Source organism: Pelodiscus sinensis, chromosome 9 (assembly GCF_049634645.1).
Source record: "Pelodiscus sinensis isolate JC-2024 chromosome 9, ASM4963464v1, whole genome shotgun sequence".
NCBI classification, from domain to species: domain Eukaryota; kingdom Metazoa; phylum Chordata; order Testudines; family Trionychidae; genus Pelodiscus; species Pelodiscus sinensis.
In genome coordinates this window covers 17525781-17544374 of record NC_134719.1, presented here as the reverse complement: position 1 = coordinate 17544374, position 18594 = coordinate 17525781, and the positions used below count along the sequence as shown (strand labels likewise).

At 42.3% G+C, this 18594-nt stretch overlaps 1 protein-coding gene across 2 annotated transcripts in view; it reads right to left on the bottom strand.

Annotated features, from left to right (window-relative positions):
- Window positions 1–18594, bottom strand: part of ROR1 (receptor tyrosine kinase like orphan receptor 1) — a 263762-nt gene that overhangs the window by 3560 nt on the left and 241608 nt on the right. For both annotated transcript variants that reach the window (XM_075936157.1, XM_075936156.1), the window contains 4 exons: window positions 15895–16022; window positions 12560–12877; window positions 10930–11175; window positions 3834–4042 (listed from right to left, as the gene is read on the bottom strand). In XM_075936157.1, the coding sequence (XP_075792272.1) occupies window positions 3834–4042; window positions 10930–11175; window positions 12560–12877; window positions 15895–16022 (901 nt within the window). The remainder of the gene's footprint in view (window positions 1–3833; window positions 4043–10929; window positions 11176–12559; window positions 12878–15894; window positions 16023–18594) is intronic.

Here is an 18594-nt window from a genome sequence, read left to right as displayed (position 1 = left end):
TACGAGGGAGAATTTCTCCACATCAAAATTAAAATAACTGTCCATCCTTTCTGCAAGTCTAGATACAGGTGAACAAAGACTGAGGACAGTATCAGATATGGTCACGGAACAGCAAAATATTTCCACATTAACTTCTGTTGATTTCAGCTGGACTACATACATGCTTAAGTCCAGCTCTTAAGGACCAGGGCATATAATGTTAGGGGCAAATTTATGTTTTAACCCTGTCTTAGGACTCAGTTAAGTTTCATCCTAGAGTTAAATGTTAACCCCTTGGGGTACGATAGAGATTAGCTCTGTGTGTACTCGAGGGAGTGTACAAGTAAAAAAAAAAAGTAGAATCAGCTGGTAAAACATCAGACTTTGGTTAAAAGAGAATAGAAATGAGGGCCAAATCTTTTTCATGCTTGGTTCCCTAATTTAGGCAAGTACACCCATATTTAGACAAACAACCAACCTTATTTTTAGAAGTTAATGTCACTAGGTGCTCAGCAGCTCTGAAAATCAGGTAACATACTGAGATGCCTAAATTATGGACTTGGTAGCCTAAAGGTAGGCACTAGGGATGTAAAATCCCATTTAACTTCATGTTTAACTGGTTAACTTACTAAAGGAAAGGTGGAGGGGAGTGGTGGTACTGCTGCCGCCCAGCTGGGCTGAACTGACCACTGCATGAGCTGCCGCCAGACTGGCGCAGGATCCACCCCTCCCCATTACAGACAAGGGCTGCTCCTGCCAGGTGGCTGGAATAGCTCCTGACTGTGCAGGGGTGGCTGGGCTGGGCTTGCCACGGACAAGGCGGAACAGCCCCTGCCTGTGATGTGCCTGTCGAACTGGAGCATCCGCCTGTTGGTGATAACTGAGCTTGGAATCCACATTCAGTAAAATAGTGCAATCTAAACATGAGCATTTGTTTTCTTGGAATATTGTGCAGTTTTACGTCATTAATATGGAAGAACTGACTTTTAAAAATCATTTTAAAGTTGCATACTCACAGTAAATGAATTCTAGTTGTACTGACCACTTACAAATTTTAGATAAATATTTCATGAGGAAAAAAATAAAATCATAAAGACATTTAAACAAGCAGCCAGTAGACTGTACGGTGATGGCAGGAAATTAGCTGTATTGTTGAAGAGCAGATGGTTTATATTATATAAATCCTTTAGGCTAAAACTTGTTTAGGTCTGGCATATTGTAAATTATATTTTAGTAATGAAAGTGAAATGACCTCTGTCTGACCTCAGGCAGCGTTTGTCTGTTTGAACCAAAATAGTGGAAAACTATGAAAGAAAATGAAGTCATAAAGTTTTGGCAGGAAGGGCTCATTTTAAGTTAAGCGGATATAAATCTGCTTAGTTTTTGTTTGACAAGTATTTGTCATACAGTGGTGTACAAAATGTAAAGAAGTGTAAAATACATACAAGGCATCATGCCAAAGTAAACCAAGTACAAAGGGAAAACAGAAAGAATGAAGCCGATTGCTTCTATCTCTTTATCAGTTGCTTCCATTAGTTGAATGACAAGATGGACTCAGTTTATTATATTCACTAAGGCAATTAAGTACCTTAAAACTGAAACAGGCTCTTGGTTTAAATGTTAACATTTTTATTTGGAAGAGTAAACACACATCCACCTCAGTATGAGCAAGAATGTTTTTAACCAAGTTTGACATTGGTACTGGATACAATATTTTAAAATAGAGCTCTACTTCCTTTCTTTTTAAAATTTTGTTTGAAAGGCAGCCAAAACAGTTGTGTCAGTGGGACAGGCAGCCACTCTCCCAACAGGAAAATATACAATTGTCATAAATGAAATCAGGTGATTTTTGCAGCATATAATTCTAAACATCAGAAGAAAACACCGTGATCTCTATGTGCAGACATTCTAGGCAAGACGCTTGGCCACACTGTCTGCATAAAGCATTAATACATTGGTGATCAAGAGTAAAATATGGACCCTATTAAGATGAAGGCAAAATTCACATTGACTTCAGTGGGGCCAGAATTTCCTCCTGAGTATCTCATATAGAGAAAGGACTAAGATTCAGTTTGGATCCAGTGAAGGGGAGATTTGGACGTGGGATGTCATTTAGGCACATCTTTAATCTAACGTACATTTCACACTATATTTATCTTGTGATTTTCTATAGGTATTAACAGATATTCTTCATTTTCATAATTCTGCTTCTTAAAGAAGTCACTCTTTTTGAAAAACAAAAACTAACCTCCTACGCTGTATGTTTATTGGACTGAGTTAATTTGTAATGTAAAGTACCATAGGTACAATCTTGAAGAGGAGGAGCTAGCACAGTTTTTTGATCCATGAGTGATAAAATTATGGCATAAAGATTCACCTTGTGTCAAAGGCATGATTCTTTGGTAAGGAGGATTGAATAAAATAAAATCCAATATTAGTTGCATGCATTACATGTGTAACCACTGCAGGGTAACCATACCATGCTATCTTCTCAACCTTCTCCAGTTATGTATTTTCACTGACAAACAAAATTCTGCATTCAAACATTTCTAAAACTTGGGGAACTTTAGAACCAGATGCCTTCTGGCTTGGCCCCCTGCTCTGTTTTTTCCCTATCTTTTTGTTTTCTTATAACTCATCTTGTTTCTTGAATCCACTAACTTATTTTTTCCAAATAAGGTTTCACAGTTGCATATTTCCAAGTAAGGTTCTCATAATGAAATTATAATGAGAATTCATTTTGTATTGGGAACTGGCCAACTCAGCACTCTGTTCTCGCCACACACTGCATGCTGTACATTTACTTTTATTGTTCTCTTAAAGACAAAATACAAATGTCAATTTAAACTTTCTTCCGCGTTGGCTTCCTTCTAGGATTTATCCCTGCAAGATCTTTTATCTCTGTTTCTAACCCTAGTTAAAAGAGAGAGGGAGAGAGAAACTACCCCTCCCCCCATACAATTCGGAACTTAATTTTGACACACCAGGTCAGACTTCCAGCATGAGTCAACAGAATTACTCTGCCTCTCTTTGAAGGATACTAAAACCTGACTCCCTGTCATATGGACATATTGCAAATTCAATACACAACAGTGTATTTAAATAGTTTTGCCTGGGCCCCCTCCTGACTAATTTTCCATAACTTAATACTATGAACCTGATGCTCAAGAGCAAGTAGTAGGCATACTTCACAATTGCTATATGAAACACATTCACATATGGAGAGCGCAGAGCCTGAAATGGGAGTGATTAAAATTGCCATCATTCTGAAAGCATCACTTTGGAGTGTTCACAATATGAACAGAATGAAGGTTATGCATGGTTTGCATTGAGTCTAATGCCTGAATTCGGGTTCATTTTGCTTCAGAAAGGTAGGCTATAAATACAAATATATTTTTGATTATTTGTTTTGCAAATCTCTCTAAAAATGTGTAAACTTGAATGTACAAGGAGGAGATCATTTTAAAGTGATGTTAGCTGAATAAATGGAGACAAACGATTCACTAAAAAGTGCCTTTTGAAACAGCCAATAAAATGAAAGAATGCATCTTCCTTCCCCTTACTTACTAACTAAAACAAGGCTACCATGCTATTTCACAAGCAGCTGCTTAATTTGTTAATGTGAACTTGAGTTTCTTTACATTCGAAGACGTAGAAACTATTAGCTTTATGCTGCACAATATGTGATAGGGTACGCTGGTGACAACAGATAGCATTAAAAAAGTGCTACGATACAGAGAGACTATGTGATGGAAAACAATTGGGTGATGTTTCAATCTGGACTAAGCAAAGCATGCTAACTACCTGCTTTTAAAGATAGCAGTTTACAAGGCAGAAATCTGGTGCACAATTACCTTTGGTTTGTATGCATTTAGCATTGACATCTCTACATTTTGCCCTCTGACATGTTTGGGCTGTCTTTGTACTGGAGGGGAGGAAGACTTGTGGTTGTTGCGGCAGATGCAGATGAAAAAGAACAAGGCTATAGCCAGAGGAATTGTAACACTTGGCACCAATATATATAGGATTTCCATTTTATTCTTCTCCTTGGAATTTTTAGAATCTGGATTAAAAAAAAACAAAAGAAAAAGAAGGTGAAAATAGTGATCATATGTGATGTCTAAAATATCTCATGAAAAATAGTAAACCTCTGTATGTGCTGGAGATGTTTAAGAACGATAAACTAAATGGTGAACAGCATTATCTATCTAGTCTCAGTGGGGTAGATGTTAGTCTGTAAGGTATGTCTACACATCAGGGCCAAAGTCAAATTAAGCTATGCAACTTCAGCTACGTCAATTGCGTAGCTGAAGTCAAAATAGCTTAATTTGGCTTTTGGCGCTGTCTACACAGTGGGAAGTCAAAGGAAGAACATTCTTTCTTTGACTTCCATTACTCCTCATGAATTCAGGGTTAAAAGAGTCAGAGTAGGAAGTACTCCAGCTCAACATTATTTCAAAACAATGGCTTGCTGTGTAGACACACATTTTGTTATTTCAAAATAACATCAGTTATTCCAAAATAATGCTGCTGTGGAGACACACCCTAACTGAAAAAACAAAATCCAATGAATAGTTCTGCAGCACCTTTGAGATTAACAAAAAATGTAAATGGTATCATGAGCTTTTGTGGGCAAACACTTCTTGGGTATCTAAGGTGCTGCAGAACTATTCATTGTTTTTTAATTATTATCTATCTATACATTTTAGAAATGTGCATGTCTGTCTGCCATTTATCTGTTTGTTCAAGAACTCCCCCTAAACGGTATGCAGCTTCCTCTTGTCCTAACTTAGATAAACACCAGGGTTTGGTTATACAGTAAGGGTATGTCTAGACTACATGGCTCTGTCACCAGAGCCATGTAGATTAGTTTACTAGACATACCCAAATGAAGCAGCGATTTAAATAATTGCTGCTTCATTTACATTAAAATGGCTGCCACGCTGAGCCAATCAGTTGTTTGTCGGCTCAGCGCGCTAGTCTGGACACTCCGCGGTCGACATCAAAGGCATTTTTTGACCTCTCTGGTAAACCTCATCCCACGAAACATATCCAGCCTCACCCCCACAGCAGCAAGGTATCTCAAGGGGTGGGGGAGGGAGCAGACAGGAGCAAGTAGAGGGACAGGGTCTCACAGGGAAGAGGCAGCACAAGGATATGGATTGGGGGTAAAGGGCAGTGTGGGGTGGGGTCTCGAGGAGAAGGGGGGGCATAGGGATATTTAGTGGGAAGGAGGGACATACTTTGTGCTGCTCCCAGGGGGCTCACAATGTCAGCACCTGGCAGCAGCAGTGTGTGTTGCATCAAAGTAGTGTGGAAGGGTAGGATGCCAGAGCCAAACATGCTCCAATCCCTAGGGATGGGCCCTGGCCCCTGCTGTTCAGAGTTGCTGGACCAAGCCATGGTGGGGATGCTGGCATTGGCCAAGGGGCCTGAGCCACTGGACAGGAAGCAATGAAGTGAGTAGGATTTGCTGCCCAGTCCCAGCCACTAGCTGCTGGCACCAAGCATGCTGTGCCCACCCGGGCTGCTAGCCACCGCTTGTGAACAGAACCTGCACTGTTGTATCTACGTCTGTTCCACTAACTGCAGAAATGGGCTATGGACAAGAAGCAGGTATCCATGGATTTTCAGGGCCCTAATTTCATTATTTATTACTCAACAATTACATATCTACAAGGGAGTGGATGACTTCATTGTAAGGCCAAGGAGACATTCTTCTCTGGGTATAATTTCAAATCTGGTCCAACCATAAAATAGCTGCAAGACATCACCATCTTAACCATTTGGTGTGAAATGTGGCTTGAGTTCCGAGTGGACAGAAGCCTATGGCAAAAGTAACTTCAGAATCAATGTATTGGTTGGAAGTCGCAGTAGAGAACAAGTAACAAATCCAGATTTTATGTGTTATGTATATCACAGTAGTGCCTACAGGCCCCACTGAGATTAGGGCACCTTTGTGCTAGGCACTGCACCAACACGTAAGAGCAAGTCTCTACCCTGAACAGCTTATAACCTAAACAGACACGGCAAACTCTTCTGGACTGAAAGCTGGATTGCCACTCTCCCCCCAGAATTTTATTGTCAAGATCTCTAGATCTGGAAGTGGGTAGGAAACAGAGGCATAGGGAGAACAAGTCACTTGGCACAATTCATAATGACCCCTGCCCGCTGATACTGGGGAGGGGAAAGAATGAGGGCAGCCACTTCAGCAGTGTTACTTAGCATGCTCAGCCTTTGTGAACATGCTCAGTAAAAGCCAAGCAGCAAATCTAGAGCGGGTGGTTGTGACCCTGGATACTTCTCCCACATGTCACCTCTGATCATACAGCGAGTCAGTGGAGGGCTCCCAAGTTCCAGTGAAGTGCCTTTTCCAATGGACTATGCTGCCTTTCATGGTCTCAGCATGGAGACTATTCTGGAGGCTCAGAGTGGTCTCCAGTGTAGCAATTTGACCCTTTGCAGGAGCAGTCCAGAAAGAACTCAGAGTGGGATTATATAAAATGAATGAATACAATAGCTACAAGGTACAAAGATGACTTTGGAGAACACCTTTGAAATCTCTAGCAAATTACCCACATTATGAGTGTCAGATTTCATGCATCTCCAACATCATGACACCTGCTGGAAGCCTTATAGGCTGTTTCTCTAGTGAAGACTTGACATTTGTTGAGATAAAATGAGATGAAATAGGCCAAGAAAGCCCTTCTTCCTTCCAAACTGGATGTGGTTGCCCAGTGACAGTAGCCATTAAGAGGGCTCATTTAGCGCTCAGCCCAAAGCTAATTATTTTTCCAATGAATGTTTTGGCAGATAGAGAAAATTGTAGCTTATAACTGAATTATTAATAAAGGAATCTGTTCTCCTCTCAGTGTACAGGGGACTTGTGTAAGTAACTGCTCTTCAATGCTAACGTAAACTACAAGTAGAAATCCCGTATGTATCCCACAGAATAGCCTGGTGTCTAGGAATCTGTATCCCCTACACACAATTCAAGTTTGACAGAGACATTTTGATTCCACTGGGGATATGTAAATAAGTTCAGAAAGGCCCAATAGTCTGTTAATGTTTAAGCCAAACCAAGTCAATGCAAAAGTTTTCCAGTTTTTAAAGAAAAACTGCAGTAAATAGTCATAACACTGTAGAGAACTAAATGGGCATTGGCTGGGTCACAGACAAAGGTGGACAAATAATTTGCAGGCAGCTATAAATTAAATGTCTTTCATCTCTCTTTCTAGTTCCCTCTGAAGGACCCTGACTTGAACTCTATGTTACCTCCCCACAAACATGCCACAGACTCTCCATGCATGTCTATTTAGCTCTGGACTGGCTCTCTCCTACTCTATATATTTCTGGCTATTTGTCTGTTTATGCCTTGGAGCGTGCACTTCCCTTTCCAAATTGCCGGCTCTGCTCTGCTTCCTCTAAAATCATTCTACACCAGCTACTTCTGCAGTCAGTGTAGTGTCTCTCCTCTCTCCTTCACACAAGTCACTGTATCCCCCAACAGGCAGTTCCCACCTCCATCCCAACTGTTACAGCTCCACTTATTTGAGTCAAATGCAGATCATACATGTTTTGACAGCAGGTGAGTCTCTCGACCTGTAGGCTCCAGTTTTTTCTGAGAGGGCCAGTCACTGGTTAGATAGGCTGAGGCAGGACAGCATTCAGGATTTTGTGGAAGAACTGGGAGGGAGTGTTTGACTCTTGACACTACCAGCTGCCTGTGTTTTCAAAGCTGGATTTGTGCAAGTGCTAAGAGGGCCAGATAGATGCCTGTTACAAATCTAATTAAATACACACTTGAGCTGAAACTTGGGTCCAGTTCAGATCCGATCGGGTGGCAAAGTTCAAATGGACTCAGTTTTAACTTTGCACAATCCTTGTTATTCCCAAATTTGCTTGTTCTATCCCATCTTGTGCCCGCTCCCCTTCCTTATGCTGCCATTTCATCTTCTCTCCTAGCTCTTCTTTTTAGATGCTTTCACCAAAAATCCCGAACATGGCAGGAAAAAAACTTGGTTGAGCAAAAAACAAAAACAAAAGGAGACCAAACTTGTTGAGTAAAAACAAATAAACAAACAAACAAACAAAAAGGGAGAACAAAAAAAGGTTGCAGCGCCTTTAAGAATCCCCGTGTTCCACCAGATGTGGCAGGAGAAAACATCCCCGCCAGCTTTCCATCCAAGAAAAACAGAAATTTTCTGGTTTTTTTTAAACTGGACAGGGGCCAGAAATAACGGACTGTCCGGGCAAAAACCAGACACCTGGCAATTGTTCCTTTTAGATCAGATTGTGGCACCTAGGCTCAGGCTGAGGGCCACAACCCCAAAGCGGGGGTTGAGATGAGGGGACTGAGGCCCTTCCTCCATTTCCCCACTTTGCACAGGGAATACATATGGCTGTTCTGCTCCCAGCCTCATGCAACAAGGTAGCTCTATGGATTTAGGAGGGGTGGCTTGATCCATAGCTTCATCCCCTCCCTTGGGAGTGACTGAAATCCCCCAGGTCTGCTAGAAGGTGCTCCCTAGTACAAGACATGCAGCTGTCCCTACTTCCCCTCACAACTGCACTAAGGAATCACTACACCACACTTGCTGATTGTGTCCTTGGTTGCTAAGGGGGTGTCTTTTTTTTAGGGTGATGTGTGGGGGAATCACCTCGGGGTGACTGCTTTCTCCACTGTCCCACTTCTCCTGGGGAAGAGCAACCAACTGGAGCTGCTGTAGGAAACAAACAGAGCTCTGCTCCTGCCCCTTAGTTACCCACGCCAGTCTCATAGGAGGGGAGGAGGGAGCAGAAAGAGCCCAGTAGCTCAGGGTAGTTTTTCTGCTCTATTCCCTTCCCTCCTGTGAGGTGAACAATGACCTAACTCCTCTCTTCTTCAGCCCTGGCAGCATCTGGCCTCTTTTGCAGCTTCCCCCAGCCTGGGAAAGAGGAGGTGAAAAGCCCCAGGAGCTGAAGGAGGTGAGGAGGGGGAGGGCAGGACAGATGTGGGGGCAGAACTGAAGGGGGACAGGATTGATTTGGAGCTAGTGGGCCATTGTTTTTCAGGGGATGGGGAGATGGCAGAGGCTGATGACAGACCCGTTCCCCCAACAGTTTTTTTTTCAGACCCCTTTAAGCACAACATGAGGCAAACATTCAGAGACACAGGCACCAGCTCATCCCCTGCAGTGTCCCAATCAAGTGGAATTACCATTCCTATTAAGCAGCAGTCACTGCCACAAAGCCTCATTAGGCTTAAATCGGTTCCCTGGGAGATATCCCAATTAAGCTAGTTTCCCAATTAAGCAAGTCCAAATTAGGTAGCCTGTATGATACTTTTAAAAAGGTTCCTGAATTGGCTCTTTCAGCAAGTACACAAACAGCTGAGCAGTAACACTCCACACCTACCCAGCTCTTTACATTTCCTAAGTGCAGATCAGCACCTAACAATTTCACAATTAGCCTGATACGATTTTATTTATTTATATTTGAAATAGGGACTCCTCACTCAGAATCTAGACACCCTAATGTAATTAATCATGCAGTAAATACATTTAAACCTCAGCAGCATTAAAATCTTTCCACAGGAATTTTGTGGTCAGGCCAACCAGACACGTACCCCCTTCATCATCTAAGAAGCACAACCTTACCCTTCTCCCTAGATCCAATCAATCCATGTATTTTGTAGTGTGCCCTAGAAGTCCCCGATTTTGAGTTATTTCAGAATAGAAGGGAGCAAGTTCCAGACTTTTGCAGACCTCTCAGAGAATAACCTGTCAGTCACCATATGAATTAATACAGAGCATTACAACTATTAAGAGATACAGTTGTGACCATGTAATATGTATGTTCCCTTTTTAAACAGAAAATCTCAGTATAAACCTGAACCAAAGCCCACTAAAATCATTGGAAGTCTTTCTACTGGTCTTTGGATCAGACCCAGAATGCATAAGGCCCATAAAATAATCTGATTTAAAAAATGTTTGTAATCATAATCAAAATTAATTTTAACTCAAGATTTGCTACTGAACATTGAAAAGCACCTCATTGCCAAGGGGAAAGTAGCATTGCTTGTGTGCAACATAATTTTTTGCATGAAACCTTTCATCACAAATCTGTTGTCATAAGGCTCATTGCTAGATGTATTTTTCAACATGTACCTTCAAGTAGCAGTATATTCTACTTTACAGAATATCTGTATTATTAGTATTAATAAAGATTTAATAAAATAAGGACTGTTCAGATCTTCCTCCCACTTCCTTCAAATACCAGTTAAGATAAAATGAGACCAGAATCTCACCTAATCCTAAATTTAGAAAACCCAAATCTGGATTGCTGAAGTTTTGTAAAAATCAAAATCAAAACCAAGGTGACAAGTGTTTTGCAAAACTATCTCCACCTTTTTTTAAAACAAAGGCTGAACTATATTAAGCTAGGTTTGTATTTATTAAAATAATTAAAAAAAGAAATCAAGAGGAACATAATTTTATAATGCATTTAGGATCAGTGTCCGCAAAGCAAATTCTAGTGCACTAAGAAGCTATATTAATTTTACCGATTTAACTTTGAAAATGTAGAACACATGACATGCTAGAAATACTTGTGCTTCAGCATATCATTGTGGAGGTTTAATCTTTACAGCCTTTCCTAATAAAATATTTCCATGCTTTTGCTTCAGTTGCTTACCAGATACATGGGTAAGAACTGTAAGGTTTCCCTGGTTGGGGAATTTCCTGCTTCGGATGCTGTGGCTTTAAGTACAAACACTGTATGTAGTCTTCTTTACCAGAGCTCCCTTTCCAGACACAACAAAGGCTTTCTGTGCTCAGCTACACAGACCTTATGTGACACAGCACAACTGAATGCAACAGACAAATGTTACACGTTTTCCTACAATAAAGTAATCCCTATGTTTTTCTTTTTAAGATGATTAACAATAAAACAGGATGGTTCAGTATTTACCACATGCTGGGATGTCACAAAGCTCAGACTTAAAATTTTCATCTAAGGTAAAGCACCATGGGGCTTCTTTCTGATTCCCTGGATTTCGGCAATAGGAATGGCCCCCGTTTAACTCTGGGTATCTGATGGCAGTAAAGGTATGTGTATGTGGATACTGAGAATTCCACGGCTGGCACTGACGTCCTGATTTTGTCACACTGACGGTCCCACGGTAATCCACTCCGGTACTGTTGTAACATTTGTGATCTGAAAAACATGAAGGCAACAGCTGATTGCAGAGAGTCAGAATGTGACTGTACATACTAACCACTAGTGGGTCTAAGAGTGCGTTATTAACCTCCCAGACACTAAACGCTATTCTGCTGGCCTGGAGCCTGGAAACCCAATTCCAGGAATAAAGGCTCCCCAGTTTTCAGGTGCCCTTACCTAGTCATGTGTGCTTGTATGTCCACAGCTGCTGCAGGGTTTCTCCCTGCCCCCACATGCTTGTGGTCAGCAGAAGCTGGCTAATGTAGGCTTCTGCTGACAGACAGAGGGCAGAGAAGAGCCCCAAGTTTCTGCAGCTCTGCTCCAACCTTAAGTAAGCCCCCCAAGTCCCAATAAGCTATGGGGATGGGGGTGGAGTGTCGAGGGAAGAAGCACACGGGGGGAGCAGGACAGAAACCCCCAACTGCCAGCAGGAGCCACATAGAGTGAGAGTGCCCCTTGGGAGATGCAGAGGGGAGGGAAACCCCAGGACCCTGGTAGGGGGAGAGGATTGGAGAAGGAAGCATCAGGAGCCAGGTCCCTGAAGGGGCCCCACAGGGGGGAGGAAGGGTATGAAGAGGAAAGCACCCAAACACCAGTAGAAACTAGGGGGTGCTCAGCTATGTAGAGCCCCATCATTTGTTAGGACGGCCCTGCAGGGTCTGCTTTGCATTAACATTCCTGGGAGGATTTAAAGCTTATGCTTCAGTAATGAAAAGAGCTTACTCCAAGTATTTTTAATATATAATACATAAGAAAAGTCAAAACTACAGTGGGAACCCTAATCACATCTATTATTTTGATATACAGGTAGACAGCATGTGGGGGACAATATAAATAAATAAAGAAATAAATTGTATTTTGGACACAAACATTTGATACAGTGGTAATTCAAAACGAGCTCCAATTAATGCCTGTAGTTATGACTTTGAATAATATCTCAGTCAAGTAAGAGCCTGAGTCTGTGAGCCTTATTCATGTTGACTAGTCCTTAATCACACCAGCAATTCCATTAGAATATAAAGAATGACTGTAGCAAAGATGTCTCACTTGCGTAAGGGTTTCAAGACCATGACCTTAGATGTTGACTGATCTTAAAATGTGACAAAAGAAATCATCCTTTTGGTTAGTTAATATTAACAAAAAGAAATCTGAAGCCAATAAACTACTAGCAGCGTAAATCCAGAGAGGCCATTGAACAAAATATTGAAAAAGTTAATGTGGGTAGCTCAGTCTTCCACCATCCAATTGGAAGACTACAATGATTGTGAGTTTTCAGAGTTCATGACTAACTCGTTTCGGGGCAGAGAGTGATTAGACAAAACCTTTACATGCTAACCTGACAATTCATGCTCAGGGCACAGAGTCAGCAAATTTCACTTACTTTTATTTATAGGATCTGCCATAGGAATTCCAATCCGAATACAATTTACAGCTTCCGGGCTATCTGGTTGAGGAAGATCTTCACAGTTTGGCAGCTTTAATCTCATCAGAATCATAGGATTGGACCTTGCAAAAATATACTCTGTCTGACAAAGAACATTTTCCAGAATTTCACATTCATCACGGCACAGATCCCGGGGCTTTGGAGCTGGTGAGGTCTCATCGCAGTATGGGAAAGCATAGTGGCACAAAGAAGGAATGGCAAACTGGGAGCATTTATCAGATAAGTGACTGGAAGTGCCAATCATAGTGAAGGCAGCTGTAACACACACAAAAAAATATTTTACTTAACATGACAGGAGTTTTAAGGTCAACAGCATTACTCCTACTTTGTACACAATTGACAATGGCAAATTACTAAAGTAAGAACAAACTCATTTTCTCAGGAAGTTATAGGAATAACTATTATTTCAGAACACTAGATTCCAGGGTGGACAAATGCACATTCTAGAAATACAGGGTAACAATTACTTCAAAATAGGGATGTGAATTGTTAATAGGGTTAGCAGTTATAGGACGCAGGTGGTGGCTGACGCAGCCCTCCACCAACCATGGGCAGGGGGCTGCTCCAGCCCTGTGGGATGTGGTGTGAGCAGGGGGTGCTCCAGCCCAGGCAGAGCAGTCTCCATCCCTAGCAGGCCTGGACCAGCCCAGCTGGAGAAGCCACCATCTGTGACCAACTTGGCTCAGCACACTGAGGTTTAACCCGTTAACTAATTAAAGAGGATTTTATAACCTTTCTTTAAAAATTGGCATAATGTTTGTTTCAGTGACAAAGAAATTACATTTGGTGTCCACGTTGTATTGATTTTAATCCATCTCAAAACCACAAATTAGCTTAAAATAGCTCAAAAAGTCTCCCAAATAGTTCAAAAAGTCATCTGAATATTTTGCTTCGATTTCATGAAAGGTAAGAACATCTAGTTCCACATAATGCATAACAACGAATATGTTGTTTGTTTACATATCACACCCGTTATCCCAAAGGGTCCCAAATTACTTTATAAACAAATGCAGAGTGTATGAACTACCGTATCTTTAAGGAACAGTTCCGTCATTGCTGTGGTGTAATGTTATAAGAGTGCATGGCAACACTGTACAACACAAAATGGAAAGAAGTCCAGTTGAAACCACAGGAGAGTTTTAGACACACCTAAAATTGTGGGACACGACCACAAAGTCTTTTTCAGAGAACAAGAGCTTTGTTTTAGGTCTCCTTCCACAAAGGGTTCTTCCGTCAGCATAGTGCCTCTTATCAGTGCTGGGGCAGCTAAGATTCCTTATTAGAAGTAAGAGGGCCACCTATTGAACTACAGAAATTCCTCATTGAACACGTGCCCACTTAACATGTTTTCGTGATAGCACGATTTTTTTTTTTTTAGGGAACATTTTTCAAACAACACGACCTCATCCCCGCAATAACACGATTTCTCCCAGGGCCGGCCGGTGGCTGGCAGCTGCGCAAGGCTTCCCCTGCCTCCCTGCAAAGCTGCAGAGGTTTGCCGCTCGCTGTGCAGTTCCCCGGTGACCCCCTCTGGCCGGACGCAAGGCATCTGGCCAGAGGAGGTCACCGGGGAACTGCACAGCGAGTGGCAAACCTCCGCCGCTTTGTAAGGAGGCAGAGGAAGCCCCACACAGCTGCCGGTGACAGGACAGCTGGGGAAACCCAGCCGCCAGTTGCAAGCCCCCTCCACTGTCCTTCACTTCCCTTCTCCAGAGCCAAACACGTCCCCTCCCTGCTATAACCCAGTCCCCTTTCTCCCCCAACCTTATGTCCCGGTCCCAGCTGCTAACAGGTGCAGGCTGGAGCTGTGAGCGCACATACGCTTGAAATGCAACCCCCACCTTTTCCATTATTTTCAATGGGAAAATTAACCCCACATAACACGTTTTCACTTAGCATGATCATTTTCTGAAACATATCTACCATGTTAAATGAGGAATTACTGTACTTTCATGGCTTTCTTCAGTACCATGGGTTTTCCTATACAGTCTCTCAACCAAGTAATAACCCAGCTGAGCCTTGCTCAGCTTTTAAAACCTGCTGGCATCACAGCACAAGATAAAAGAAAAGTGAGCCATATCTAACTCTTGTTCTGTACAAAAAAATGTATGTGTTTGGGGAAACCAATCATCAAAAACATACTATATTAAAAACTTCTGCATGATTATTATGACCCATTCAATTGAAAATATGCTATACACCAATCCTAATTAGGCTTTGCTTTGGGAAAGTTCACAAAAAAATGTGAAGGGGATCTAATACAGGCAGTCCCCGGGTTACGTACAAAATAGGGACTGTAGGTTTGTTCTTAAGTTGAATCTGTATGTAAGTCGGAACTGGCGTCCAGATTCAGCCGCTGCTGAAACTGATCAGTTTCAACAGCGGCTGAATCTGGACGCCAGTTCTGACTTACATACAGATTCAACTTAAGAACCCCAGGCATCCCCAAGTCAGCTGCTGCTGAAACTGATCAGCGGCTGATTCCAGGAAGCCCGGGGCAGGGGCTTCCTGTAGTCAGCCACTGGTCAGTTTCAGCAGCGGCTGACTTGGGGACGCCTGGGGCAGAGCAGCTGGGGTGCTGCTGGGTTGGTCCAGTAGCGCCGCCGCTCCTCGGCGCTACTGGACCAACCCAGCAGCACCCAAGCTGCTCTGCCCCAGGCGTCCTGATTCAGCCGCTGCTGAAACTGACCAGCAGTGGCTGAATCAGGACGCCTGGGGCAGAGCAGCTGGGGTGCTGCCGGGTTGGTCCAGTAGCGCCCAGAGCGGCGCTGTACCACAGGCGTCCGGAGCAAAGCCGCGGAGCACGGGGGCAGCGGGACAGCCCAGACACGCCGTGGCTGTCCTGTTGCCCTCGGGCTCCGTGGCTTTGCTCTGCTTTGCCCCCCGTCCCCCTGGTCTGCAGACGGGGGGGGGGGGGGGCAAAGCAGAGCAAAGCCGCGGAGCACGTGGGCAGCTGACAGCCCAGACGAGTCCGCGGCTTTGCTCTGCTTTGCCCCCCCATCTGCAGACCAGGGGGACGGGGGAGGGACGGGGGGGGGCAAAGCAGAGCTTTGTCTGCTGCCTGCGTGTTCCGCCGCTTTGCTTCCTCTCCCTGGTCTGCTGGAGACCAGGGAGAGGGAGGGCCCCGTTCGTAACCCGTTCGTAAGTCGGATCCGCGTAACTTGGGGACTGCCTGTATAATGAAAAAATTGTGTTAGTGATAAGAGTCTCTAACAGTTCTCTGGAAAAAAGGTGTATATTTTTGAGAGCTAGGAGCATCATACTTTACCTACCTGTAATCTGATTTTCTATTTCACCCTGCATATGTAGAGACTCCATATAAATTGTTCGATTCCCAATAAATCTTGCACAAGCAATCCCTCTGTATGGCTGGCAAAACCCGTCCTCTTCATACTCATCACTAAAAACAATCACACACACAAAATACGTTGAAACACAACATATTTTAAATGGAATCAGTAGCAAAAAGTCACTGAAGAGAATTCATATGTATATTATTTAGATACATTAGTGAGTTCTGCTATGTTTGCCTGATACTCTATAATTTGCTACAGGTGAAATTCACCCTCTGCAGAGGGCCCCCATAGAGTCCTTCACACCACTTAAGACTGTGTTAAGGGATTAAATCATATTTAAGTGAGGTAGAGCACAATGCACAGACGTAATAACCTGTCTGAATTCATTGGTAAGAAATTCTGTTGCTGGTTTTCAATTGCCTGAAAAAGCATCTCGGAGGGAAATACATGCAACATACATATTTATTCCTTGAACTTCAACTTTTGTGAATACGGGTAACACAATATTACAAGTCAGTCAAAACACAGACTAATGTTGTTTTAAGTGTTTGAATTCTACATTAGGGAAAGACTGTATTCAAGAATGCGATCCAGCCACAACTGAAAAAAATAGTTTTACATTTATTTTAAATAACAAGACATTGTTTCTACTACTTAAACTGTGATATTGAGAAAGCATTTCCAAATCCTCTACTTTAATCACTGAACCTAAATGCAACAGTAAAAGCAACATGGATGGAGAAATCAGAAATGTAAAACATAATAGACCACTCAGGAGTCAGAGTTAATACCTATAAATGGGGAAGAGTTCCTTCCACATTTAGCAAATACTATAAAATTGTTCATAAAACAGGACAAGAGCTAGAATGGGAGCCTCACAGATACATTTGCTTCATTAAACACTTTGTTTTAGGCATTTAATACATTAATACAGATATGAAACTATTTGCCAATATTCTTCAGACAAGAGTAGGAAAGGAAACGATCAACCCTCAGATAAATGGATTAGACATTGTTTAGTTTGAACGGAGTATCAACAGGCATGTGATGGAATTCGTCTTCTAAAAGAGACAGCGAGAGGAGGGCAGAGGGTCATTTGATGTGGAAAAAGTATTTAGCTGCATTATATGGCCCTTTTAATTTCACATTTTGCAAAAATGTGATATTGGGGAAAGGCTTGCAAAGATGGATAGAGCATTTATACAGACACCACAACACACTGATCATGCCAAACTGAATATATATGAGCAAGACACCTGGCTACCTCCCTAATTGTTCATGCTGGCCATACAGGCAGTACAACCCAAGTTATCCAATCCATGACTTACAAATGGGGAAAGAGAGCACTGATGTTGCCCTTCATATAGACAGATTATGCAAAATTCATTCTCGTCTGGGTGGAGATTTCTATAAACATTTTATTCATCACTAAATTATGACAGATAGGAAAAGATCAGATGAGATTTAAATCAGCCTGCCATTTAACAAAGATACTTTCCTCCTCTCCCCCACAGACACTAGATTCTTTGATGCCTTCCACTAGGTATGCACAAGCTATTACCTAGTGTCTTGCCCAATGACTTGGGGGAGGTAATGGGATTAAAATGAAGGTGGCCCCAGGCATCTTTCAGGCCACCCCATATATCTTTCAGCACTTTCTAGCAACTTGCCAGATAGCTGTGTCTGTGGATGAACACAGCACACTTTCTAAATTCACATGGGGAGACCGGAAACCACACATCAAATTAAGTAATGCATAACTGTGAAGAAAGGGAAGGAACTGTGGAGATGCCCTTTCTTATTTAAAACGACTCAGCTGACAGACTCAGCTTCATCGAGTGATGACTCCAAAGGGATTGAACTGTTGTATTGCTTACAAATGCCTGGAATGTGAAGAATTATATAAGCTATAAGTAATGATGTTTTTTCATGCTGCCTTCTTTTTCTTTTAGAAATAAAATCACAATTCATATGTTCTGTCTGATAGTAAAAGCATAGAAGTGTGGTGAGAAAGGCTGAGGTGGCATTTCACTTCCTACAGTTACACTAATAAAGCCAGACACCTGAAGGTTTAGAGATGAACCTACTGGGATTTTCAAAAGCATCTAGGCACCTCCCCCCCCCCCCGTTTTTTAACGGGAGGTAAACACTTTTGAAAATCCCACTAGCTGTCTGCCTGCATCTTTCAGGATTAAATTCCTTTAAAAATCTAGTCCTCTTACAGCTATTGCTTACACATGCCTGGAACGTGAACAGTTATATAAACTACAAGTAATAATGTTTTTCATGCCACCTTCTTTTTATTTTAGAAATAAAATCTCAAAGAAAGAATATAATTTAGAATCTGGACTGAAAGAAACACGGGACTTTAGAAGTGATTCCCCTGGCCAATTCTCCGTCAAGTTAAACCTATATTCCTGGTTTATATTGGAGCTTATCTAGTGGCTAGATAAGTTAGCAAGTCCCTTTGAAGGTGATTGAGCACTGGAATGAGTCATACCACCACAAAGAAATCTTCTGGATGTATAAAATACTTCAATTCATAGCCAAATACAAGTTTTATTAATAAGGCTGCTCCACCTCACTCTGGGTATGTCTACACTACCCCGCTAGTGCGTTCCACGAGGCGTACAGATAGTTCGGACTAGCAAGCTATTCCGAACTATCTAGCCCGTG